Source organism: Etheostoma spectabile, chromosome 17 (assembly GCF_008692095.1).
Source record: "Etheostoma spectabile isolate EspeVRDwgs_2016 chromosome 17, UIUC_Espe_1.0, whole genome shotgun sequence".
NCBI lineage: Eukaryota > Metazoa > Chordata > Actinopteri > Perciformes > Percidae > Etheostoma > Etheostoma spectabile.
The window spans coordinates 4,980,811-5,008,395 of record NC_045749.1 but is presented as its reverse complement, the minus strand read 5'-3'; the positions used below and the strand labels follow the sequence as shown (position 1 = coordinate 5,008,395).

Below are 27,585 nucleotides of genomic sequence, written 5' to 3'. Positions count from 1 at the left end.
ACTCAATCAGCAGAGACGTGTCTGTAAACCCGTGGTAATAAAATATTTAAGACTGCATCAGCGTTTAATGTTGAGGTTTGTTTAAGCCATATTACATGAGAGGGTTTAATTTCGAGGTTCGAAAAGTGCATCACTGAAGTGTAGGCCTCCTGGAGTGTAATACTGTGATTATACAACAACGGTCACCAACAAAGTAAGTGATCAATCTGTATTCATATTATGGAGCAATTTGTTCTTGAGATAAAAACAAAACAAAAGACAGACAGGCTTTCTAGTCCCTCCCTGTAAACCAGCCAATTTGAGCTACAGCTTTGTTGACCGTGGGATTTATCAAACTGAATAAATCCCGTCCCCACATATAAACACAAAACTGCTGGAACTGCAACCGGCGGATCACTGCAGACCTCGGCAGCTTGGCGCTCTGTGCACCGCGACCCCAGAGGAAAGCCAAAGAGCGTTTATCTGCACATTGCCATGACACTGAACCAACTAAATATCTCTTTAACTTTCATGTTCATATAATGCATGTGGTATGGGCTTTCTAAGTCCAAGTGTATGTAACCCTTTGGTTAAAGCTATAATACAATGATCAAAATTGGAGTCACTTAGGCATTCACATTTCATCACATCCTTGTGCTCATGCGTTGCACAATGATTTTCCCTTTTGATAAATCGGTCAATTTTGTTAAATTAGTCAACAATTAGTTTAGAAAATGTCAAAACGTACTAATTATAAGGTGATATGTTGAAATTGCTTGTTTTCTTTGACCAACAGTTCAAATCCCAAATGATACCCAATACAAATACAATTTTATAAAACAAGGAAAGCTGGAACCATTAACTGTTGTTTGATAAATTAATTCAATTAAATGTGTCAGTGTGTGTTTTCACTTCCAGCACTTCCAGCAGTGCAGAGTAATATCACTACTTAGAAAGCAAATCAGCCTTCTAGCTGTAATTTCATTTCACTCTCCCTCTATTCAGCTCTTTTCCCAACCAACCACTCTCTCTCTCTTCCTCTCAATGCCTATGTCAACTCTCAACATTTCTCCAATTTAAACAGGCAAGACTAATAAAGTTCCCTGATCTGTCCACAGGTGAAAACATGCCTAAAAAAGCAAACACCTGTTCGAACAGTATTCTGTCTCATTCTGTCTAAGAAACTTGTCAGCCTGAATATCAGTGTTTCACATGGAAAAGTGTATGGCTGAGCTGGTTTGTACATTTTTGCTACAATATGTCTGTGTGTGTGTGTGTGTGTGTGTGTGTGTGTGTGTGTGTGTGTAAAGTAAGTCCAAATGTGCATTCCTGTGTCTTAATATGGATGCATGTGTATACAGGATCTGTGACTGTGTGATTTGGAGTTCTACTCTCGTTTAGAGAGCTGACAGGCTAACGTCTGAGGTGCGTGTGGCGGGGCAGGGGAGGCTGTAGTGACGCACACCCAGCAGAGGTACACTCTGTGTAGACAGGAGGACAGACGAGCTCAGCCTGTCTCAATCCATCAGCGCTGGAGTCTGCACAGCAAACTGGCACCTTCGCTGATGTACAAGAGGGCTGCCGGATGACTAATGAGCAGACACACACCGATGCTGACACACACTGATGCTGACAGAAACACACACACACAGAGCAACAGATACACCATGTAACCCTGCATTCTCATACAGTTATACACTGGAAGGAAAGCCTGTGCAGTGCTTGTGAGTGTGTTGTACCAATACTAAACAAACACAACAGGTAATTCTGACAACCAAAAATACAGTTCATACACATTAATTCTCACACAAACACTTAAAGTCTTTCTCTCTCATTAACACACTCATGGAAATGCAAGTGTGTGCTCTGAAAGATGCAATCTCTTGCTCCTTCCCTCTAAAAACATTCAACACACACACACACACACACACACACACACACTTCCTGTGTGACCTCGGATGTCATAGTATATTTGTCACTGCAGTACCTTCTCACCAGTGAGCTCTGGTTCTCTGATGAAACCGACAAGCTGTTCTGATCGTTCATCAAATCTCTCCACTCTGACGAAGGCTAATTAGCTCATTTCTTTTTGCACATTTGAAAGTGTACCCAACACAGGAATATTGAGGAGAACTTGTAGTGGGTGTATTGAAACCGGATGCTCATGGGGGATTGTTGTATTCGAAGCCTTCCTGGTGAACTGGAAAGACACTAAACTGAAGACAAATACAGTTCATTTTGTATGACTTAAAGAGTTGAAAAGGGATTTTCTGATGAACCATGGTGTGTTAGGAGTGATGCATTAATGATGCATTAATCATCAGTTTGAATGCTGAAAAATACTCCCTCCTCCCCAAAAAAAGAGGTGGGGATTTAGGAATGCTATTGGAATGTCATTGAATGCAACTTTCAAAAACACTTTCAAAACATTCCCTGCTCTTAACTGCATAATGATAACACAACTATAAGGTCCACTCTGATGGATTACCTATCTCATGAAAGTCATCTTGTAGATCAGACACCCAAAAAGATTTAACGGGACCATAATTCCTACAGGTGAGGGTTTTTTCCCCCAGTCACTACACCGCATGCTTTGTGTTGGCACTTCTTACTTCCTACAGCTGCTTTGGGGTCTAACTCCTAAATATGTGCTTTGACTTCATCTTTGAGGAAGAGAAAAATGTTTACTATGCAAACATGCTGGCATTTGTGGGATCTTAACTAAGTGAACTTGCATTTCTTATACAATTATCATTGCGTTTTTGCATATCTTGCACACAGAGCTCCCTGTGAAATTCTTCTGTGCGGATATGACTATGAGTGCAGTTTTCTTTGTTTTAAATAAGGGTAGACAACTTTTCCATCCCAAGCACGTGGAATAAACCAACTTTAAGAGTATGCCTTTTTTTCCTGCTAAACAAATCTTGAATCTCTGTTCTCGTCTTCACCTCCCATTTCACCCTCACTCACTCTTTTTTTGTACGCGTTTTCATCTTATCTTTCGTCCTCTACATCCCTCCATCTGTTTTGCCCTGAATGCCATTGTACCAACTTGTGACATGGACACACAAATTCACACTGTGTCTGTGCTTTGTCACACTCTCCAGTAAAGACATAAAATAAAACACACATTACCTTTAATAGGGTACCCACTCTGTGCCTATTCATGCAAAGACCGGAACTTATCATGACAGTATTTACACAATACACACAACACACACACACACACACACACTTAGCATTTTCCAGCATTTTCCATTGGGTGCTTGCCAACAGTCTTGTCCCTACCTGGAAGTAACGCGGAACCTAAACACAGAGACTCTTCTATGTGCTCAGGTGTCTCAAATGTCACGATGTTCTCAGGAAACATAGTGCAGTCTCGTCAGGAAGCCTTTGATGTTCTGTGCATTTTACATTTTATTTTGGAATAAATGAACCTGTTGTTTGAACAATATGCGAGTGTGACAGCCTTTTCTAGTGTTTCAGATGCTTGTGAAGAGCAAGTACTGCGTTGGATGTAGGGTTGGGTATGGGTACTCAATATATTTTGACCAAAACTAACCCAGTACCGAGTAGTATTTAAACTTCCAGTCAAGCGATAACCTGCATTTGATCGTTTTTTTAAACCAAGATCTAGAAAGAATTGTTTATTTGTATGGTTTTGCTTGCAGCCACTGTAATGCAACTTGGCCCCTTATCATAGAAGCTAGTAATGGAGTGGTGGTGGCATTTTACGCAACTGAATTCTTCCAATCACATGATGGGTATCGACTGAATCAGAAAAAAACAGCATCGTGAGTCAATGAACATGGAAACTGACAGTGTAGTTGACACGTCTGTAAAAATAGCAGGAAAGTCATGTACTATATGCTAAAATCAGTTGAACAGGGGGAGATCACATTGTTGGTAGCCTACCAGTTACAAACAGGCTAGGTGGTGAGCGAAAAATAACAACACAGTAACATGCTGCAGATCCGGTGTTTTTAGCTGAGCTGGACCAGAGAACATATACAGTCAAAACAGATCGGTGATGCTGATCTGCCGTTATTATTCTCCATGATGTTAGCTGTAGGTGAGTGTAGCCCTGTTGTGTTTTTATGTGGCCTTTACAACGTGGCAACTTAGGAGGCGATTTGGCCTTGTGTGCTCTGATTAATTTGGCATCCAGTTAGTTTTAATGAAAACTTAACCCCTGGAAGTAATGAGTGTAACGGGTGAATTAGCTGTAAAAGTGAGTTTTATTTAAGTGCTGTGTGGTAGATAGAGCCTTTTTTAAAGTATCCTAGTAGCCTAGTGTTAAATTCAAATTTGAGAATGGAATTTTGGCGTGGTGTTATCACCATAGATATAAAACAGTGTTGTTCTATAGCTACATGATGTGCTATAGGTAAGATGTTGAGATGCTAAGATTAATTCTTTCTGAACCCACCTGCCAGATCACACTTTAACCCAATGTGTATTACACAAACAAGTTAAATCATTTTTTAACTAGAATCATCATGACGTAAAAGAGCTTCATAAACATAATCAGTGTAATCAAAGCCTTTTGACAAGACAGCAGACGTATAGTCCTGTAGTTCCTCGGTGAACATTGTTGACCAATCAAACCATTACAACCAACCACTCAACTTATCAGTCACAGCACAGTGACATGATACACCCCCCAGGTATTATTCACACAACCACGAGAGGACACTTAGAAAATTAGACATAGGTTCAAAGCATTTGATAAGGACAGTGTATACTGTAATACCCAAATCTTATTAGTGAAAGCTATGTGGCTGTTAAAAAAATAGAAATAAAGTGACAATCCCTTTAAAGAGCCAATTGAAGATGACAATTAATGCTCCACAGATGCTGAACAAACCTGTGTGGTTAAAGTATAACACTGGACTGAGGTTGACAAAGAGCATATCAGCCTCGTGGCAAGTAGTCAGGCTGGGTTGATGTGCTACCTGTCGATGGACCAGAATGGCCCTGGGATCGATGACTGACGCACCCAAACCGTGTGCGCGAATCAATCAATTAGCTGTGCACGACTGCTCTTTTTTTATCTACACAGTTACACACACACACACACACACACAAACAAACAAACAAATTATGTGTTGAATACACACTCCTAACCACTTTCCCGATGCAGAAACATTAGGAACAAACACATACAAACATTAGGGGATGGACAAGTGTCATGTCATACTTGCATGAAACACAAAAACAGTTGCGCAAATCAATCAATTAGCTGTGCACGACTGCTCTTATCTACACACTCCTCACACAGTTACACACACACACACACACACACACACACACACACACACACACACACACACACACACACACACACACACACACACACACACACACACACACACACACAAACAAATTATGTGTTGAATACACGCTCCTAACCACTTTCCCGATGCAGAAACATTAGGAACAAACGCATACAAACATTAGGGCATGGACAATTGCCATGTCATACTTGCATGAAACACAAAAACAGATAGATAAACTGGGTGAAACACTGCTCTCATACACACAAAAACACGGAATGGAATCATCTTCTGAGTATAGCACACAATGGAGACTGTGGCTGGAACCCATTTCAGCAAATGTGATTAGGCCAACACACGCCATCTCATTAAGAGATTGAATCTTAATGCCAGCAGTTTTTCAGTGTGGGAGCACTATTTGGCAAGAGGAAAGCCCAGATGCTTATCCTGATGATTTATGATTTATCCTGCAGCCCATCAGCAGCACACCAGGGAGTCATATAGTACACAGAGTAATATACATACATTGATTTCAAATATACAGTAAATGCCCATTCATACACATGCACTGTAAAGCTGTTTTCTGACACTTTTCACAGCATGGTTCCACACACACAATGCAGCATATGTTTATGCAAAACTGCTTACTAATTAAAGGATCAAAAGGAAAATTCTCTTTTATAAATCATGTACATTCTTTTGTTTGTGGGTGTGTTTGTTCATCTCCTACCACGTGTGAATGTGTTTGTGTGTAGCCATGTGACTGTTTGTATGTGTGGCCATACCACATTTGTCTACAACTATGATCTGCACAAACATATGAATGTTTTTGTGTCTTTTTGCATGTTTATGTATTTCATTTTGCTTTGTTGTCTGCATATAGCTATATGTGCAAGTGTGCAAGCCACTGCACAAGCATGTGTGTATATATGTGGTATCTCCTCCCTGCCACTTTGCATTGACACCCACCGTAGTGACTGATAGGGAGTGACCACAAAAGAAATCCATTTACTTAAATGCCATGTGACACACTGAAATAACTGTAATTGAAGGCAGACCACGACGTCTGCATTAGTACAAACAGATAATATAATAGCCAGCCATAAGATTACTTATATCACTGAAAAGTATGTAAATGTAAGTGAAACATATTCTTCTGTGGTTAACAACGCAATCGTCTCTCATATTAAAATAACTACATTGTCTGTAAAACACATCAAGTCTGAAGTTTCAGTCTAGATCAAGATCAGACCTAAACAATGTGTCCTCCTAACTCTTCTAGTCAAGATGTCGTACATTCACTGTGACTGTTGAAAATATCCTATGGCCTCTCCATCTTCCATTTACCTGCTTTCCTAGATCAAGATAAATTTTGGGGTAATTAGGGAATTTTCAAAGTAGTCTCTTGCTTTTCTTCGGGGCCATAAAATTGTTCCTATATGGTGAAATCCATTCAAAAGACAAAACCTGTTTTTTTAGTAGATGGAATAATCCAGCATTCATTGCTGATTGGGAGTTCAATCTTTTTATCTGGTGCTGTATTTATCATTACTGACACTGGATCTGTGTACACACACACACACACACACACAGTCTATTTAGGCGTAAAATGCATCACAGCGTAAAATATGCATGTAAATCAAACTGCCCTGAAATATACTTATGTGTACAGTAGACACATTCCCATTTATGATTTTCATCGGAATATTATTCTATTTGCTTTATGCAGCAAAGCACAAAAAAAATCACACTCATGCTTTCTGTCAATCTACTTGCAATGTGATATTATTTTCCTAATCTGACAGAGGTTTTCTTTATATCACTCATATATTTTATTTAAGGCTGTGGTTGTGAGCAGATGTAACAACTTAACCCCTGCGACCTCAGCTGTCCCGCCTGAGCAACTAAAAACGTCAACATCCGGCTTTGTAGACCCTCCTCTGACAGCTCCACTTCATCCTTCTTCTTCCAACAAGACTGTTGGAAGTTGAAACAGGAAGGGATGTGGTGTTTCATCACTACAGCCATGCAGTGATTGGAGGGCACGCTGGTGCATGGGTGAAAGAGAGAGTGCATATGTATATGTTGTGTATATATACTGTATACACAGATAGATAAGCAGACAGTGAGTATAAGTGAGTTTAAGCGTGTATTCTTTTGGGATAACCACAGCTGTGTTAAGGCAGAGCCTGCTCTTTCCTGAAACATCAACTCCCTGTGTTAATATCTTCCAAATGTTTATATTAATAAATGTAATCATAAAAAACAAAGACACTCAACCCTCTTGAGTCTGAAAATGTTCCTCTGAAACATTGTCTGCCACACAGGATATGACAAATGATGCATTGCATACATTTCCAGGTGTTTCAAATAAACAAAAAAGCAAATGTTAACATGCGCATTGACAGTTTCTACCACTGAGCAGACAGAAAAGCGCGTCACTTACGGAAACGCAAACTTCATCAAGTCACAGCACCGGCAACACTGTTTGATGGACAGGTGATCTCTTGGACGTGCAGCGCAGAAACAGCACAGCAAAAAGAAAAGGATCTTGCAGATTACCAGTGTATATGACCAAGCAACTATCTCACCACAACCAAGATAACAACGGGTGTGGATTAATCCAGTTTACAGTAAGCGTGTGTCATGTTGACAAGCACCCTTGGGACACAGAGTCAGGCAAAAGAACAAATCCTATTAGCTAGACAGACATGGAAAGAGACCAGGAAAGCTCAGCCCAAATGTTAGCAATAATCTGCAATCTCAAGCTCAATATTTACAGTATTTTTTGTTTTGAAAGGATAATTAAAATCAGAAATTTTGGCTATGAAGAAGCTATTTCCCACCAGAGGAAGCAACTGTGGTCAGCTGAAGGCTGTTTTGAATTTAAGAAATGAAACATGTCAGCTTTAAAAGTATCCCTCCAGGACTTTTCCCAGAGCCACTCTCCGTCCAAACCAGTGGTGAAAGACTCCACATCACGCACGGGAGTAGCAGTTAATAATACATTCACCCTTTTCAGTTGGCAGCGTGGTGACCTTTTCTGAGAGCCCCAAATCTGTTGGAGCTTCCAGTGTTACGTAAAGATCAGGAAGAGATGGGGCCTAATAATGTACTCTGTCTGATTTATGATTCTCTTTGCAGGTCTTTTGCAATTAGGTCTCCAATATAAGATAGGTGTGCATTATAAATTGCAAAATATCTTCATCTACCAGAACACACACCCGTAGTCCATGTTCAAAGTCGTTAAATTCTAACTGTTTCCAGTACTGTGTTTGCACACTGAGGCTGGAGCAACAGGCAATCACATTTAAAAGAATTCCTGCACTGACATACAGTGATGTATCGATAAACCAATCATCAAAAAAAGTTAGGAACAATAAAAGATCTTTCCTTGTCAGAAAATGTGTTTCTATACATATTCTTTCTATGCATGGGGGGTGAAGAGAGATTAATTTGCATATGTGAGAGAGAACAAGCGAGGAATATAATACATTGTAAATGAGTGATTGTTTCCACAAAAACTTTAATTTTAGAGCTGCAAAGATTAATTGATTAATTAGTTAACTAATTAATTAATTGCCAACTAATTTGAAAACCAACTGATTGATTAGTCCCGACTGCAGCTTCTGAAATGTGAATGTAAACTAAATATATTTGAGTTGTAGACAAAATAAGCCATTTGAGGACGTCATCTTGGGCTTTGGTAGGCACTGATTTTCTGACATTTAATAGACCAAACAACCAATCAATAAATGGAGAAAATATCGACAATGAAAATCATCGTCAGTTGCAGCTCTAATTAACTTTTTCCTTGAACACCACAACTGCATCATAATACCCTGACGTGTGTGCACCATGACTCCAGCTGGTCATTATCATCAGGTGAACAACAGGCAATATGAAAACTTAAATCAGTTAATTTTTTTCAAAACAGGTGGCACGTTTTCATTTTATTGCTCCTTAAACGAAATATTCAATTTCTTTTATACTTTATCTCCTTTACATTCGGCTTTTAAATGTAGGAGCCTGATATTCAATTGCAAAGAACGAACAGAAGAAGAAAAAAGATTTGAAGTAGTTGTAAAGCTCTCTGCTATACTGTGATTACAAATGAAAGTACTCACACAAAAGCGTGGTAGATGAAAGCCCATCCCCTCGGTCTCTCCAACACGTTGTAGAGGCAGTTCTGGAACCGCCGGTACCGCGCGTTCCTGCGGCCGCTCTGCGCGCTGTAGATCAGCGGCTTCCCCAACAGGCTGAGCCGGGCACCCTGCTTCCTCTCCGATCCCACAGCACCTGCCGTGGAAGGAGACAGGAGACCGTCACCGACCCGCACCGCGTTGTTCATCGTCCTCGGCCCAGACTCCACATCTTTCAGTGCGTAGCCCTGCGCCCGGTGTTCTGTTGGGGTCTTCAGCCAGAGCCCAGCGCCGCTGCTCTCATCGCCGGTGTGACTTCGCGGCATGGCATCACCAGCGCGGTGCGCTGGGGGACCGGCAGACATTCATATGTAGCCAAGTGCTCTTGCGCTGGGTGTTTTGACTACTTTGGCTTTCACTAGACACTAAATAGCAGTGGCAGAAAAGTTAAACTTCTAATATGCTCTCATCTTGTCATCTTGTGGCCGTGTGAGCAGATTCACAGTCCGGTTTGGACACGTTGACCATCTGCGCAAGGCTGGAGAAGAGTGGGGTTATGAAGGAGTGGATCCATAGAGACATTTGGCAGGGGGAGGGCTCTCCCACCCTCCCGTTCTCCCCCAATTCACTCTCACTCACCGTCTTGCTTCTTTCTGTCAAAGTGTGTGAAGACTGCCGGTGCTGCCCAAACCATGATCTCTTTTACTTATCGGACAGTGAAGTGCGCATCACAGCCAGCAGTACCAGAACCACTGCGTTAGTAGGCCTATGTGTTCTCGACATCTAAGTTGCGGCTACATTTATGATTTTCTATTTGAATAATACAATATATGTTAATTGGCGAAACGTCAAAGACACCAATGCACCGATGACGCAGGTTTAACACAGGCGAGGAAATTGCCCGATGACAGGCCAACACACTGCATTCATCTGTCATTAATGCGTAGGAAACACGTCTAAACAGAAATTAAGTAGCCTATCTATTTTCTTTTGCGTTTATTTCCGAGGTCAGACTTGAGGAAGGAATTGGGCATGGCTTCTGTAACTGAAAATATTATGAAACGGTTTTTATACGATGTGTTCCCATAACTAAAACTTATCACTAAATTGGTTAAACACCACGTTGAGTTATACTGTTCAGTTCATATTCCGAGAATCGAACTGTATCGGCTTCAGCGGCAGAGACGGTGATGTGTTGGTCGGTGTCAAACTAGGCCTGCTGGAACCGAACACACTTTCTGATTATGATAGCTGCGTCACTGGTTTTTTTTCTACTGGCAGCATGAGCCATGGAGAGGATAGTTTACTTTTTCTTTTTTTGTGGCTATGTCTTTCCAACCTGTTACTAAATAGGCTTCCATAAGCCTACAACTGACACGAAGGCATGGAAGCAGCCTGGATGATTTCAGTTCAATTCATCTGGCATTCATACAATGATACTTAGAAAACACACTGAGGAATTAATTAGAATTATTAAAAATGGCTATCATTCCCATTTCCCCTGCTTCGTTTCTCTGTTTCCATCCATAACTAGTTTTTGCAAAAAGTTAACTTGTTAATTTTTTCCCCACTTTGATTTCATCCACCCAAAGCTCGTGGTGACATCATCGTCATCACGTTTTTTATTTATTAATTTATTTATTTTCAACAGCGAGCACATAGCCTACTGAATTTTCTTTTCTAACCAAGATATACTATGTTTTTTTTTTCCTTCCTGCTGTAACCAAAGCCTGACCTCTAGTGGTCAAACACTGGCATTACAGCAGTATGAAACAAGTCCAGGAATGTGGTTTTGGACATCTGGATTTATCATCTTGTGTTGAACTTTAATTTTTTTGAAAAAGAAAAAAAAAATAGTATCAGGTTATTATACCACTCTATATGATCATATTGATGACCAATAGGAATTTCCTATAGTATTCCTGGAACCATCGTGTCCCACTCATTGTTTCCTCCCTATGTTACCCGAGCAACATACAAGCTAATTTAGGCTAGGTGCGCGAGTCCGGTAAAAATGTAGCAAACTCCAAAAAACAGACTCTTAAAAATTGTGTTTTAACGCTAGTTAGCTTAACTTTACCTCAAGATAAAACCCACCTATGTCTCCACACCTTACCTCATGCATTGAAACACTAAATAGCGAAACAAGCACAGCTGCAAAAAAACAACAACAACCGTTAGGCTATAGCGGAAATGCTAACCTTGCCTCGCTGCCTCAGGAATGGGTTGGACACTTTATGTCACTCGACAGTCGTTTCCCGGAGGAGGGTAGGCTAATGGCTAGTTTAAGAGGGGCTCTCGTTTCCTGCCTGTAGGAGAATCGTGCACCGTAAACTCTGGGTTTTACAGGCCTACTTCAGCTCCTTGTATGAGGGTGGTTAGCAGGCTCCATCCAGGCTCCATCCAGCAATAGCCTGATAAGAGGCTATGAAGAGTCGGCTAGGCTGATTGCTGATTGGATGCTGTATAATTATGTACTTTATGTTTCATCAATAAGAAGATATAATTATTTTATGATTATTTTTTGTTATTTATTATTTGCATCATCCAACAAAAAGAATAAATCACTTTTCAATTCAACAAAGTAGCCTAGTCTATAGCTACCTTTTTGAAGCGCAATACAAAAAAATGTTTTTTTTTAAATCGGAGTAGAGATGTAATCGGCATCTGTGTTCGGTTAGTCGCTTTGCCTGAGACGCTTTGCCAGACCTTTCTTCACAGCGCTGCGAACGAGGTTTTTGGTTGACCCTGCAGGCCTGTCAATGCTGTATAGCCTACACATGTTCTACTGTTGTATGTCTGTTGAATTAGGCCACTGCTTTTACGCTAATTTTTAGGCTAAATTATTTTGTTCAATATTTTTTTGTTTGGCTATTTTTTATTGTTTGGGCTAGCCCCAGTCCTCATGATCCACTAAAGTAGCCTAATCCACAACCTTAATCGGCAGAATCCCAGCACTGTAGAACGAGAGAGGTGAACTAACACTTTAATTAGCCTATAGACTAATTAAGAATTATAAAGAGGAGCAAACAGTGGGTGGTGGGGAGGGATGGAGAGGGAGAGAGAGAGAGAGAGCATTGGTTGGGATTAGGCATTTGCTACACAGGATTACAACGTGCAGAAGCACCATCCCTGCGCTGTGCGCTCTGTATGGATTTATTCTCTGCACGGAATTTCTCCGTCTACCTGAGCTGATCGACACTAAAAACCATCGCCCGCACCCTTCAGTCCCACTGACCCTGCTGATAAACTATATGGAAACATGGCCAACGTCCCTCAACTCGTCAAAATTGGCATTTCCTTGAAGATGCTTCCCAACAACTCGGCGGTGCACTTCAAGTCCGACGGCGCCAGGTTTGGACAGACCCGGACCATCAAGCTGCTGACCGGGTCCAAATACAAAATCGAGGTGGTTATTAAACCTGGAGCGGTCGAAGCCACGTAGGTAGCCCTTCGATTTTTGTGGATTATCCTGACCAGGTCATGAACCAAACTACTACGATAAATCTAATGATTCTAAATAAATAAAACAAAATATCACGGCCAGCCCCTTATATTTCTACAATACATTTACAGTCAAGGAGATTGGAGATTTCCCATATGGTAGGGCAAATGGACATAGCCTAGCTATGGAGCCTTCCAAATAATGGAGATTTTGTTGTGTGAATGTGATCGTGGCGTTTTATAGGCTACAACACAGCCGTTTATTGTTCCAATATTCCTTTTGGTAAATTGTTGGATGATTGGATTATTACTTGGATTGTAGTAGCGGTAGCCTATTACCCTATAGCCTACTACGGGATATTTTTGTTCATATTTTCTGTAAAATGTTTCTTCAGTTGTTTCGGTAAAATAGGCCTATATTTACTTTACAAAATGAATTGGTCTGCTTTATTCATTGCCTATATATAGCCTACATATATACACGCTTTATTCATATGCCTATACGAACACTATAGTTTTCCCTCTTAATAACACAGAGTGGCTTAGGCTACATATGAATTGAAATTGAAATTATTGATGGTAAATTAAAGCGTCAAGGATGAGGCTCGTTCCTGGCATGCAATGATGGTGATGACCTGAACAGAAGGCAAATGCAGATTTTAAGGATGCATTCGTAGACAGTAGGACATTTGGGTAGTTACATGTCCACCGCAAATGAAGTAGTTTAGAGGTTTTCGTGATTTCCAAACTGCAGAAAATAAAATATCACTTGCAAATGTCCTTGAACATTTTGTTCAACGTATCACACTACAATATCTTTGTGATATTATGTGTGACCAGAAGTCCTGTACTTAGACTAAGCACTCAACAAGTCCTTTTTTCCCAAGTGTAACACTCAAAGGTACGATTTCACGAAAAGCACACGAACGCAACATAAACCCCAATTGGCTGCTGTCAAATCCGACGCAGATTAGTAGTTTTCCAGGGTTGGGTTTTGTGTCACAACCCTCTTGTGATTCGCCTATAGTTCATGATTATGTAATGTCTGATTGTACTTCCATATCCAAATAAGGATTAGTGTTGAACATCTACATATCAGGCTGTGAAACATGTCTGAATGAGCACCCGATGTAAAAATAGGTCACACGTGATGATGCTTTGGAGATGTATTTAATTTGGGTCGTGCTCATGAAACACAGCTGCATACCTATGCTATTTCACTAAATGCATCTTGTCTTGTTTTATTAACATGTGGTAAGTGTTATCAATGTAACATCCTTTCATTCATGCCAAGGCCTGTCTTCTGTGGTCTTGCATGAACCTTTTATTTTTAAGAATGTTTATAGTCCGTTGTGTTGTGGTCTGTCTGCAGCTCGATGAGTGTGGGTGCCGTGACCTTCCCCCTGGAGCAGCAGTCTAAAGACCCGCAGTCAGTGGTCTACACTGGCCAATACGACACAGAAGGGGTGGCGCACACCAAGAGTGGAGAGAGACAACCAGTTCAAATCAACATACAGGTACGGATGTACTGTACACAGTGCAGAAAACTAAGTTTACGTCTGGAGGCCGAAACAGGATTAATCCAACATTCAAAAGTAATTTTATAGCCAGGAAGTGTTCAGGATTTTTTTGATAATGTATTGCTTTTACAGTATTTTCTCAAAGTCAAATGGAAACAAGCCTTGTTTTTAGGGGAGAATAAAAACGGAAACAATGACAGAACACATCTAAAAACCAATCTTTTCCATGATCCAACATAATGCTGAGACCATCAACCAACCAAAGATATGTTTAAATTTAGTTTGTCGATAACTCCAACTTTTAAATTCTCAGTTTCACTGATTCGCACAAGGTTAAATGATAAAGTTGGAAATAACCCCTTGAGATCTTTAGAGACAAAAATATACAGCACATCCACGATTAGACAACACATTTAACAAAACAACAAACAAAATACAAAGAGAAAAGAAAATACAGAACAATACATATCAGGAGAAAAGGTATCAAGATCAGGCCATCATACTCAAGTTTGAGGCAGAGCAAGAGTTTGTGGGATATTAGTTGTTACGGCTCGTCAGGGGTAACGGCGAGGCTTGGACCCAAATGCAGTTCAGAGAAGATTTATTTAACAAAAACTGAAACAAAAAATGTCCAGACGTAAAACAAACAACAAACAAGAGGTGTCCCGGGGATAGGCTAGCGAAAACATACAACAAAAGTAATCCAGGCAGGAAACAAAACTACAGGGAACTCAAGACGAATAAATCCAGAGACAGGACAGCGTCATACAATGATCCCACACGGGACAAATACAACACAGACAATAAATACACAAGATAATGAGGAGAAACGAGAGGCAAGTGACACGAGGCTCCTACAGGTGAAACACATCAGGGTGGGGCCGAGAATCACAAAGGCAGGAAAACACAAGACAGGAAACAAAACCAGACAAGACAGAACTAGACTACTACAAAATAAAACAGGAAACAACAGAACCTCAAAACAACCACAACAGACAACGACAATTAGTAATATGGGCAGTGGTAGTAGCAGGGATGTAAATGTGTTGAGGTGTTATGGATAGGTAGCTACAGTTGATTCTGTAGTACAAACTCTCTCTCTCTCTTTCTCCCTCCCTCTCTCTTGAACCTTCACTAGCTCTTTCTCAAAAAAGAAAACAAGTGAGGCACTTATGTTACTTCATGCACCTGCAAGCCATGTGACATGTGTGTCAGGTGGAAGAGTGCGTTGAGGCACTTATTCTCAAAAGCCTTCATTCGTACATTTTGTTGTCTTGGACAAAAGAATCAGGCCAAATGAAAAAATCTTAAGAAAAGACACAAACTATCATTTGTGAATCCAGACATAGTTTATTCTTCTGTTAATTGTTTTCCCAAAACTATTTTTTTAATACACCAATGAGCAATGAGGGGAAGTCAGAAAGTTTTGAGAGACAAGCTAAATTCTTCCACAACTGTGTCTCAGCCTGTTCTAGGTTAAAGACTGAATGGTGGTAAAGTAGTTCTGACAAGGGATACAGACACTAACATCTCTGATACACAAACACACGCCACTGTCAAACCACACAGTTCTACCCATCTTTATGAGATGTGTATTTCCATTTGGTTCAAACACAAACCACAACATGAGTTCCAGGTGTTCAGTGTGCAAATCCCTTCCGCTAAAAGCAATACACAGATGTAAAGGAAGGAAGCAGCTGTTGTAGTTCCTGGTGAATGAAAGCACTGCTGTCTGAGGTACAGTAAATGTTGAAATATGTATGTTTTTAGCTTCTTTTTTAATCTTCTTAGGAGAAAGAGAGCAAAAAGTATTCTTACATACATAATTTGATCTGGTTAACATGACGTGCATGTATCCTACCCATATGTCCAGTTTACACCCCTTGGCGTTTGTGCGTGTGTGTGTGTGTGTGTCTGTGTGTGTGTGTGTGTATGTTCATCTGTCCAGTCAGTATGCTTCTTCTCCATTTCACCTTCACATGATTTTTCAAATGATGATATGGTGTGTGTCTACAAGGGTTTTTTATGTGTGTGTGTTTTCCCATCTGTCCACTCATGTACTCATCAGTGCACGTGTTTCTCCTTCAGTTCACAGAGGCCGGGTTGTTTGAAACGGTGTGGCAGGTGAAGTACTACAACTACAACAAAAGGGACCACTGCCAGTGGGGAAACAGCTTCAACAGCATCGAGTATGAGTGCAAACCCAACGACACGCGCACACTCATGTGGGTCAACAAGGAGATGTTTGTCTGATGGAGGAACATCTGGAAATATTCAGTGTGTACTGATGTTTCTATTAGTCTATTGCTTCCTGTTGCTAAAAGGAAGCATGTGAATCTAGAATAGATACACACTCTACCTTACTGCTTCATTGTAGTCTTTCGAGCTTTCCATTATTAGAAAATATAAAGGTTTCTTCTCTGTCTGAAAAGAAAATGCAACCCTTTTGTGCCGTAAAATAGTGATCATATTTCCTGCCAAATTGGATCCTATGGCAGAACATTTAAAATGGAGTGATGTTGCCAGTCTTTGGTTATACAAATGTGTCAAAATGAATTTGGTACATTTATTTACTGTATATATTTTTGAGATTAAAACGAAACGCACAACCTACATTTTTAATTACATAAGGCAGATTAAATGACGTTTTGAGATAAATATTTGTAATGTACCATTCCGTTGTGGCATGTGGTAAACCTCAAGTGTGTTTAAGCGTATGTGTATGTACAGTACCGGATGTGTGAGTGCACATGTGCCTGTGTGTTTAGTTACAGTATGTGTTTTTTTGAAGCTATTTTTACATGTTTCATTCCAAAATTACTTTCCAAGATTTCCAGAAATTCAAGATTTTTTTTTCAAACACTGTTACTAAGTTCAACCAAGTGAAGTGCCCTTGCATAAGTGACATTTTCATTTTATTGGCCCCAAACAGAATCTTCCTTTCTGTACTTGTATGGGACCTTTCCACAACATCAGCCCTGTCTAACGTTCAAAATGTGGGGTATAGTTTTCAAAGAGCAGGGCAATGTGGCTAAAGAAAAACCCTCCACATTGAAAAAAAATACTTAAAATAAAGGAATTTAGTTTATTATTATTATTATTATTATTACAGGAATTTTATATCAGCTACTTTCAAAAGCAGTAACTTGTACAGTACAAGGAAAACAACTCTACTACTCTCAACCTATTGTGCTGCTACTTTTAGTTAGAAAGACTTTCACCTTGAAGCCGATCCTCACAAAACCAAACCAAATCCGTACTACTGGAGAGATATCACTTCTTTTTAACTGAATAGTCCTGCTGGTGTTGTTGCTGCCACCTCCAAAGCTGTTTATAGTCAAACTTGACTGGCTTGAGACGTAGCGGTGCACTGTGCTGCCAACCAATCATTAGGCAAGATGGACTATGTCGTTGTTTGTCTGAAAGAGTTACAAGGTACTGCAGTAGCCCACAAAACATTACCCAGGTAATTTGATGAAATCTTTCAGCTCTTGAAAGTGTACAGGTCAGCTACTCTGTGAGGATCTATGTGCTACTGTTACCCAGAAAGAAGAGAAGACAAAGATGTCTAGCTTGTCAAAAGCCAGCTTCAGCCCTCCTCCTTTTACAATGACACTGCAGTGAACCTCCTCTGCATCAGCACCTCTAAACCAGGATTTTTTTGAGTGTTTTACAATGAAAATCTCTGTGTAGCTGTGTGTATGTGTTTTGTTGTGTGGTACCATTTTGTGTACAGTGTAATGCAGTATTGGATTTAGGAATTTTGTATTTAGGTGGAGTTGGGCCCCTTTTTACAGTGTGTTTGTTTTCTCTACCTCTTCTGAAAGACATAGTCAGGAATATGAACTATATTTATTAAATTCTGCAACATTCTAAACATAAATTGTTAATGACATATTTTAAAACCCTTTTTCTATTGCTAGTCGTAACTTATATTTTTAAAAATAGTATTTTTGTACAGTGAATCTTTAAAATGTTTTCCTATTGTGTGTGTATTGGTCGAAAGAAACTGTAAAATAGTTTAAATATTGAATTGACCTATGCAAGAAATCAAAGTAACAAAGAAACAATGAAATTGTGCAATATAGTTGTGGGATTTACACATCATTCTTACATTTTTGTGAAAGTGTTGTTTGTTCGTTTATGTTACTAATAGTAAAAAGGAAAATCTTTTTTGGCAAATGTATTCATTTAAGTAATTTATTCTAAACTTACTTTGACATTAGATTTATTTCCGACACACAAGTATTGACAATTCAAGTAACCATAGTATTACAGGGGTGGCAGTAGTTCAGTTTGGGAACCGGAGGGTCGCCGGTTCAAGTCCCTGTACGGAGTGTGGACTGGTAGCTGTCATCTACTGGGCACTGCCATGGTGCTCTTGAGCAAGGCACCAACCCCCCTACTCAACCACTCAAGGCGGCTATTCAGCAGATGCAGCCCACTCACTCTGACATCTCTCCATTAGTGCATGTATACGACCTGAGCGTGTGTGTGTATTTCAGGCCTGTGTGTAGTGTGTAATAACAACAAAGATCATACATTATTATTATTATTATTATTATTATTATTACAAAGAAAGCTACATAAGGGAATCATATCATGAAACTTGTAAGATGTCACCTTCAAAACTGAAAATGATTACTTTATTTATAAAAGATGGGATTCTTGCTCCACTATTCTGAATCATTTTAAAGTGCCCATATTATGAAAAAATAATATGTTGTTGGGTGTTGGGTGTTATTTTGTGTCTCTGGTGCTTCCACACGCATACAAACTTTGAAAACAAACTATCCATGCTGTTTTGAGTGAGATACGGTTTCTAAATGTCCTTTGCCTTCAGTCTCCGGGTGAGCTGTTTAAAATCTGCACGGCTTTCTACGTCACTAGCCGAGACGAGGTGGCTAACCAAAGAATGCTAGTGCTAGCATGCTAGTGCGTTCTCAATGGCAAAACACTGCTACAACACACACTAGTTCACCATAATCTCCAAAAGAACTACTTCCATGTCCCTGTTCTGCAGGTATTCCACAAGTGTCCCCTCGTTTAGAAGAAGTCTCCAAGCTAATCCTGCCTTGGACTGACCAAAGTTAGAGAAAGAGTTATTTAGCTGATGGGATCTTACTGTGCATGTGTAACTCCCAACAAAGATACTATAGAAGTGAGATGTCTCACTCTGTAGCTAAAACAGAAACCCAAACACAGGGTGAAAAGAGGATCTGCAGCAATGTGGGTTACAACAAACATATGATGTTTTTTGAAAATGAAACCATGTAAACCTATTCTGGTACACTTTCAAAATACAATTATGAAGCTGAAAATGAGCATAATATGGGCGCTTTAAAGATCAACATACTGCTGCTTCTACTATTAGTACTGCTGCTGGCTAGCATGACTCTCACAGACTCCCATATGGTCACCTTTTTTGCAACCAGGACAGAGTTTATTTCCCCTTCTGGTCACACTAAAGAAGCTGTTGAGATCAACATCAAGCATTTGGGCTGACACTCAGGCAAAAATGAAGGATGGATTAATCATGGCTGTGTCCTAGTAGGGAACTGCCATATCTGGTTTACAGTAGATAACAGTTTCTGTAACCCAGATCTTAATTTACTTGAAAACAAAGGTTTTCAGATATGTCTATTACATACAACTAATTTAACTTATTTCAGCAATTAGATTTCAAATGCAGGAGCGGCTTTGTAATGAAATTGAAAATCCGCTGAACCGAGAGTTAGATTATCAAGATAACTTTTTAAAACTTTGACTCGAAACACAGTTAAACCGCTTTCAATCTACAAAGTTCTGTATCAATGCTTACTTGACAGAACATCTGCTATGCTGCAGTAATAAAAGATCCCTTTTCTTATACCACATAATTATAATACAACATGCAATACACACTACTGCTGCAACTACAAGTGCTCACTCACTACAACTACTACTCATAATATAGTCTGCTATAACAGTATGAGTAGTAGTTTCTGCTCCAGTACAATTTCCTCAGAAAATGTACAATATCTGCGTTTCTAATGTTCACAATGCTTAGTATGAGTATAGTGCCTTTCCATTCGGAAGTCGTTACTTTTGATGAACTGATTCAATGGCATGGGGATGACATAAATGAAGTTAATCTGACAGTTGTATTAATTTACGTTTGAGGTGCACAGCCAGAATTATTTTATATGAAAGGGCCGGAGATGGAGATGGGTCCAGCTGTGGCCTGTTGCCGCTCACGCCACGCCCACCGAAAATTACGTCACTCACACCACGCCCTCGGTGGCCGCAGCTGGAGCTTATCTTTCCTTAACTGTCCATGGGCCTTATTGCCAGGGGAATTCCTGCAGTACAACCATACAGCCGATGGGGGGAGCCCACGCACAAACCTATTCAGAATGTAAAGATATAAATAAATAAACATAACCTGTAGTTCCCGGATGTGCAGTACTGCTGGCTGCACCTCCCCCCTTTGCCTCTTTTCTCCTCCCCTCCGCCACCGCCTGCTTGTCAAACCAAGCCTCCTCCTTCGCTTACTGTCCCCTCCCAGCGGGTCTCCCTCCCTTCACTCTGCAGTGTAACCCTCGGTAAAGGGGAGAGAAGGAGAAGAGAGTCTGAAGCTGGGTGGAAAGCCAGGACGAGACCAAAGAGAGTACCACAACAATATATATTTTTTTGTTATTTCTCGCCACAGCTCGGCGGCACTACCGACTCCCCCTCCCCTGTTGTAGCTCTTCTTCACTCACATCGCCTGGACTTCATCATTCGACTTGCAAGATGGTAAGCAGCAACCGCTCTTAATTTCACCCTCCGCCGAGTGGTAAACACACCAATGGGCAGGCCTGTGTCCATTAATGTGGCTTTCTGACAGTTTGTTTTATTTTTCGTGAGCGCTTTGCTTTAAGTTAACAGTCGACAACGTAGGGCACCAGGAAACGCTTTTCTCACCTACTTTCGGCTCCCTGTCGCGCTCTCTGTGCCCCGGGGATGACAGTAGGCTCTAGCCTATAGCCCGTGGCCCAGATATTTCTTATCCCTTCTCGGTATAGCCTACACTCTTATTAGCAACGAGGCCTGTGCAAATTAGTTTTCGTGACAAAAATACACGCTCATTAGGCCGTGGTTGGCGACTAATTGTGGTCCGTTTTACACCACAGGCATGGTAAATGCAACTCAAGTTTGGTTAGGTCTTTGCACTCGTACTCTCAGTGCTTCAAACTTGTATTTCTATTTATCTCATGTTTTCTAGGTAGCATGGCGCTCTGTTGATAGTTGCAACATTGTTTCATTTGAGCTCATAAGCTTTAAAAAAAAATAGACCGAGGCAACGTTTGCATCTATTTACAGCAATTCTACAGGAGGCTGCCATAGCAGGCCACAGTGCTGTCCTAATTGTCCAAGTCTTTTGACTGGTTTTGCATATATTGAATATAGCCTACTATATAGGCTACACTATAGGCTACTAGGCCTGCAGGTTAGTTGCCTAGTAACCATAGGCATCCATGTAGTAACCAATAGGCGTGTACCTGTCTGGGCAGGAGTGTCGAGTCCTGGATCCATATTCAACCTAAGAGAGGATCAAAGCTGACATGTAGTCAGTAACTAATTGCAAGGATGTGTCTCGGAATTGTGGGCTTTTTGCACAATATTTGAACCCCGCCTTGTCCATCCCTCCACTGTCTTCTCACACTCACAATTTCTTTCCATCCAAGATCAAACACACCTCCAATTTTCTAGTCAGTTATTGATGTTGTTGCACAAAATTGGCAGCAGCCACTTGTTCACTATCTATCCAGATGATTCTGGACACGGTTGGCGTCTGGACAGAAAGAAGAACTACATTTTATTTCTTGTACCCATCTGTTTTAGGTACAACCATGGCTGCTTTGTCATATCTCGAGGAAGCTTTGTTTGTTTTGTGTTTTATGGATTTTTTTGGTTGCTCAGACCCGTTCTTTACTGGTTGATTCAAATGTCTGTAAATAATGACACAGGCCAAGAGCTGTCAAGTCTACAAACCATAGGCCGATATATCAGCAAGGCTATTGTGAAAGCTGACATTAGCTTATTGCACATATATCAATATTAGTGTAACAGCTGATAAGTAACAATACATGGCAAAGATAAGTTTGACAACAGTGTCGCCATTAGTTTGTTTACCAGCAAACAGTCACAAGTTTTTTTCTCCATCTGTTAAATGCTCTGCAAGACATCCAATGTCAACAAAATCAGCTATATTTTCAGAAAAATTCTCCTAAAAGAGTTGGGGTTTACATGCCAGCACAATAAGTGCGAACTCCCTTGGGGCCTGTTCTAAGAATCAGATTTACGGAGATATCTGGATACACTCTGAGTAAAACCTCAAATCTGGAGTATTGACTGACGTTAAAAAGATCTGTTCTGCAAAACCAGGTAACAGTAAACTGCCTTCTTGGTTTGAAAACTGCCATATGAAGTAGCTATCAGGAGCTCATGCATTGGGATTCAAGGTTATCAGGTAATAATCTGCACATTATGTGAAAATAAAAAGGAACACGTACACCACACACAAGGGCCAGAAAATCAGGGCAGCAGCCGCATCATGACACAACATTCAAACGAGCAACAGAAACAGTTGCTTCTTGACTTTTCAAGAACTTTAAAATATTTTTATGTTCTTCTGTTCTGTTGTGACAATAAAAGAAATTATTATCATATTATATTAGTGAGAACTCATAAACAACTACAAATAACTAATGTTAGGGAAATCTGTTTGTTTTGTAACATGTTTCTGGATTTTGTTTTTCAAATATAGGCCTATGTCAGCCGATATATCGGCATATTGGATTTTTAAATAACTAAATATTAGAATCAGCCTTAAAAATCCTTTATCGGTCGGGCTGTACTTGTTACATTTGCCCTATAGCCGTCTCAACTCTGCCAGAGGGTACAAACTCAGGGCATGCATGTCGTACAGATACTGTGCCAACTTATGTCCTGTCAGAATGTATTCTTCTCAGCTGCTGAGGGAGGTTGGGGGCAGGGACACACAGTTGCTTAAGCATATAGTGGAATGATCTGATGCAAAGAGGACCATATGCTGCCTAGCAATGAAGCACCACCCACATAAGGATTGAGCCGGAGCTAATGTAAAAGAGATAAAAACCACAGCGGACCACCAGCAGAAGTGATGATCAACACTACGTGATCCACACTGCACTCCTAACCAGCCCACTCAATCTGGATATATATTCTCCTCACTGGCCATTGCATTGCTGCAGTGCTTTGCTTGCACTGGGTCCAGCAGTCACCTCGTGTCAGTAAACATCTATTTGTCTGGTGTTTCAGCCTCTGCAACAAGTTTAAAGTAACGTTCAAATGGCATGTCGAGGGTAGCTTGCCTCTGTAATTACTGACTTGAACACGATGTTTAGTGGATTTAATGCATGGAAGACTGTTCTGTAGTGCTCAAATGTAGAAAAGGTCAACATTGATGCACACATGCAGTAAATTCTAGCCACTGACATTGGTGTAGGAGGAGGTGAAGGGGATTTAAAAAGCTGGTTTGAGATTTGTATTAGTTGAAGTTCTCTTCCAGAGCTGGGCAATGTGATAAATACATTTCCTGTTTACAGGAAGCAGAGTCTATTTTTTTGACAGATTAAAATCCCCAAAATAAATGACTTTCTTTTTCTGCCTCATCAGCACTCAAGGCATCAAATGTGCTGCATGTAAATAACCTTTGGAAATCAAATTGTGCACACTATCAGTGGAAATAGAGCTGGGCAATATTAGAGATATTACAATACCAATACCAGTATTGGTATCGCCTCCGATACTGCCTAAAACGCTAGTATTTCAGGAAGTACTGGAGGTAATGCACCAATCTGATACCTGAACCTGAAGAAAATCTATGTTAAAGTAGTTTATTTATGTTCTTTTTCTGTTATAATTGTCTGTCAAACTAGATAATAAAAGAAAGTTCTGTGGCATTCATTGTTTGAGAGTTTAACCTGAGCCAGACCAACAACAAGGATAGAAATCAGATCACATCCATACATACAGGGATAGTAGTATACAGCTGTTAAAACATAATAAAATGTATGACACACTGGTATCGGATCAGTACTCGGTATCGGCCAATACGCAAGTTTAGGTATCAGAATCAGTATTGGGAATAAAAAAACAGGTACCGGACCATCTCTAGGCAATATATCGATATCGTGATATGAGAGTAGATATCGTCTTAGATTTTGGATATCGGTATATCGTTATATGACATAAGTGTTGTCTTTTACTGGTTTTAAAGGCTGCATTACAGTAAAGTGATCTAGCTGTTCTATCATTTGCTTTCTCCTCACTTTATGTCCACAATACTGATGATTATTTATCTAAAATCTAAGTGTAAAGACATTTTGTCAAAGCCCCAATTGTCAACGCTAGAATATCGCCGCAATATCGATATTGAGGTATTTGGTCAAGAAAATCGTGAAATCCGATTTTCTCCCTGTCGTCCAGCCAAGTGGAAGCAATGGAAACAACATTATGGGGCACTGATAGCCTTTGCCTGAAATGTCTTACACACTATGAAACAATTCACCTGCAGCCAACCATAAGCTATTGCTGGTTGAAGGAGTGACTGTGGCCCGTAGGAAACCAATGCCAAACTTCAGTGCCCACCATCGAGTAGGCTAACCCATTTACAGAAAGTAAAAGTAATGACATTTTAATTTAAAAGCATGTTGAAAAACTGTTAAATATTTGTATTGTTGTCATACTGCTACATATAGTGATTTAAAAAAAAGAAGTAATTTTAATGTGTCCCTAATTTGACACCTTGGCTGTAATAGACAAGTATTTATCCTTTGTTATTATTGAGGCTACTATTTGAGTACATTCACCTACAGCTGTAACACTTTCAGTTGCAGCCTCAAATGGTATAGACAATGCACTGATTGTTGTTTGACATGTGCTTTCCCTTAGCGCTGACATCACTCTGCTCTCTCTGCCGGGCCTCTGGTGTGTCCCGGCACCGGTTACACTAGGTTGAATTGGGGAACAATTTGGTAACAAGTTGTGAAAAGAAGCTAAGAATGAGTAAATACAGTATAGCTTTATTGAAACAAGGTTAATGCATAGGAAGATGTAGGCATTGTTAGTTTACATAGCATTATGAGGCCTCTAAAAACCTTTATGTGTAAGCCCAAATCAGGGCTAGAAATGGCTAAGAGGATTAGCCCTGCCAGAGTTCCTTCAGGCAGCTAAGGTTTTGGTAATTATTTTCATATTTGCACTTGACTCCTGAATCTGGTACAGATCCTTGACACACATACATCCACACAGAAGTGCACACCTATCAACACAGACGCAAGGATATGTGCAAACACAGCTAACCAGCCAATATTGCAAAACAATTATTACGGGTGAGAGTAACTGAATGTGTGTGAAAAGAGACAGATGACTGTACACTTGTAGCAACTCATTTTCATTCTTCCACATATCCTCCATGGCTTCTGGTCTATGTTATAGAGTACTAAGTTATAGTGATACAGTGTCAGATGGCTATTAGCCTGGGTTTGCTTGCTGTACAAAGTTGGGCTGAAAATGGAGGGGTGAACTCTATTTAAAGAACAATCTCAAAGCACAGATCAGCTCTAGAATCTGCTGTGACTTTGGAGGGTTTAGTATGTCCATTGTAAAGCTCTGCCGTATGGCAAGCCTGATACTTGCACACATTTGTGTGGAGAAGGGAGACTTGTGATCCCTGACTTATAAAGCAAGCACATGGGAGAAACAGCACACACCTTTTCACTTAAAAACTCAAAAAAATGCATCATTAACATGCATTCTGTGGAAAAGTAAGTTAAACATGCTAGACACACATATGTTTTAGTTGATTCCCCATCTATTGAGCATAATAAATGTGCACTTGATGTCATTTGATCAAACATTACTGCTGCTGTGATTTCAGTCTTACTTTGGATACTGAGAAGCAAGACTACTGCAGCATCCAGCAGCTTTTTAAACATGACCTGCCCATTGCCCTCTCCCCCAAAGTATCAATACAGCAAGCAGCTAAATGAGGCATTTTGTCAAAAGAAGTCTATAATGTGCTTCCTATTTAAAGTAAGAATAGTTTTGATACGCATTGGCTTTCATACAATCACAAGACACACTCACACTCAGCCGGTTTTGTTCAGCAGATATACTGTATATCGAGTTCACAGATTTGTTTTAATTGTCAAGTCTGATAAACATACACATTTTACTTATTGCCATTGACACAGGAAAAAGAAAACAAAATGAGTGGGTGAAGTGGGCAAATGTACAGTGGGCAAAACGTTAGCAAAGCAGGCTCTTTATCAAAAGGTTGCTTGTCCTATCAACACATTTGGCCAGGGAAGTCCATGGATAGCGCTTGCTGCTGCCTCGTGCTACTGCTGTGCCCTTCACTAAAGCACTACACCCCCAAACTGCTGATAAGGCAGCCTCGGTAACTATCTGAGCGCTATCGTTTTTCTTCTAGTCTATCAGTTATGTAGCCTACATAACCTTATCCGTCCTCATATGACTAACATCACCCATAGTAGACATGCTATACATCCCAGCAGATTATTTGTGTCTCATTATGATTTTATGCACTCTGCAGCTTTCTTTATAACATTGGGGATGCAGAGCATTTTAGTAAAGCCACTGTAGCAAAGCGCCGTCAGAAGAATGCGACTTGCTCTGAAACGTGTTTTAAACATTTTTGTAGGGGTTCCTGGACACAAACAAGTAAGAACCATTAAAAAGGAGTTCCACAGTATTGCAAGTGAATGATTTAAACCCTTTGAAATAAAAGATTACGAATTTTAATTCTGTTAATAATGGTGCTACAGCCTCAAAATGGGATTATATTAGTAGACTTAATACTTTAGTAAGAAATCCCTATTAAAACAATTCTCACTTTAAATAGGAAGCACAGTATAGACGTCTTTAGACAAAATGCCTCGTTTAGCTGCTTGCTGTTGATACTTTTGGTGGAGAGGGCAATAAGGTTATGTTTAAACATCTGCTGGATGCTGCAGTAGGGCTGTGCAATATATCGATGGATTGATATTAAGATATGAGATTAGATATCGTCTTAGATTTAGGATTTATCCTTATATAGTAAGTGTTGTTTTTTCCTGGTTTTACAGGCTACATTACAGTAAAGTGATGGCATTTTCTGAACTTAACAGACTGTTCTAGCTGTTCTATTATTTA

General features: G+C 40.1%; 3 protein-coding genes and 1 long non-coding RNA gene across 7 annotated transcripts in view; 2 read left to right on the top strand and 2 right to left on the bottom strand.

Annotated features, from left to right (window-relative positions):
• Window positions 1-1,634, bottom strand: part of LOC116705254 (uncharacterized) — an 11,369-nt gene extending 9,735 nt beyond the window's left edge. Inside the window, exon 1 of the long non-coding RNA XR_004335886.1 lies at window positions 1,624-1,634. This is a non-coding gene — a long non-coding RNA (uncharacterized LOC116705254). The remainder of the gene's footprint in view (window positions 1-1,623) is intronic.
• The window catches only part of kcnq5a (potassium voltage-gated channel, KQT-like subfamily, member 5a), a 94,331-nt gene extending 82,323 nt beyond the window's left edge, over window positions 1-12,008 (bottom strand). For 3 of the 4 annotated variants that reach the window (XM_032541249.1, XM_032541250.1, XM_032541252.1), the window contains exon 1: window positions 9,383-10,217. In XM_032541249.1, the coding sequence (XP_032397140.1) occupies window positions 9,383-9,762 (380 nt within the window). In that variant the 5' untranslated portion in view covers window positions 9,763-10,217. Of the gene's footprint in view, window positions 1-9,382; window positions 10,218-11,598 lie in introns of those variants that run through there. The other variant, XM_032541253.1, reaches the window with a different exon arrangement.
• Window positions 12,009-12,480: 472 nt separating this feature from the next.
• Window positions 12,481-18,533, top strand: cnrip1b (cannabinoid receptor interacting protein 1b). Its single transcript, XM_032541254.1, has 3 exons — window positions 12,481-12,838; window positions 14,214-14,358; window positions 16,450-18,533. Exons 1-3 carry the CDS (start codon window positions 12,660-12,662, stop codon window positions 16,612-16,614), a joined length of 489 nt encoding a protein of 162 aa, XP_032397145.1. The 5' UTR covers window positions 12,481-12,659; the 3' UTR covers window positions 16,615-18,533.
• Window positions 18,534-20,846: 2,313 nt separating this feature from the next.
• ppp3r1a (protein phosphatase 3, regulatory subunit B, alpha a) overlaps window positions 20,847-27,585 on the top strand; it is a 23,834-nt gene continuing 17,095 nt past the window's right edge. Inside the window, exon 1 of the mRNA XM_032540870.1 lies at window positions 20,847-21,138. Within this exon, the coding sequence (XP_032396761.1) occupies window positions 21,136-21,138 (3 nt within the window). The 5' untranslated portion in view covers window positions 20,847-21,135. The remainder of the gene's footprint in view (window positions 21,139-27,585) is intronic.

Coding starts and splice junctions, on each gene's coding strand:
- cnrip1b (XM_032541254.1), top strand. CDS start 12,660: ATGGCCAACGTCCCTCAACTCGTCAAAATTGGCATTTCCTTGAAGATG. Junction 12,839..14,213: donor CCTGGAGCGGTCGAAGCCAC/GTAGGTAGCCCT, acceptor GTCTGTCTGCAG/CTCGATGAGTGTGGGTGCCG. Junction 14,359..16,449: donor CAGTTCAAATCAACATACAG/GTACGGATGTAC, acceptor TTTCTCCTTCAG/TTCACAGAGGCCGGGTTGTT.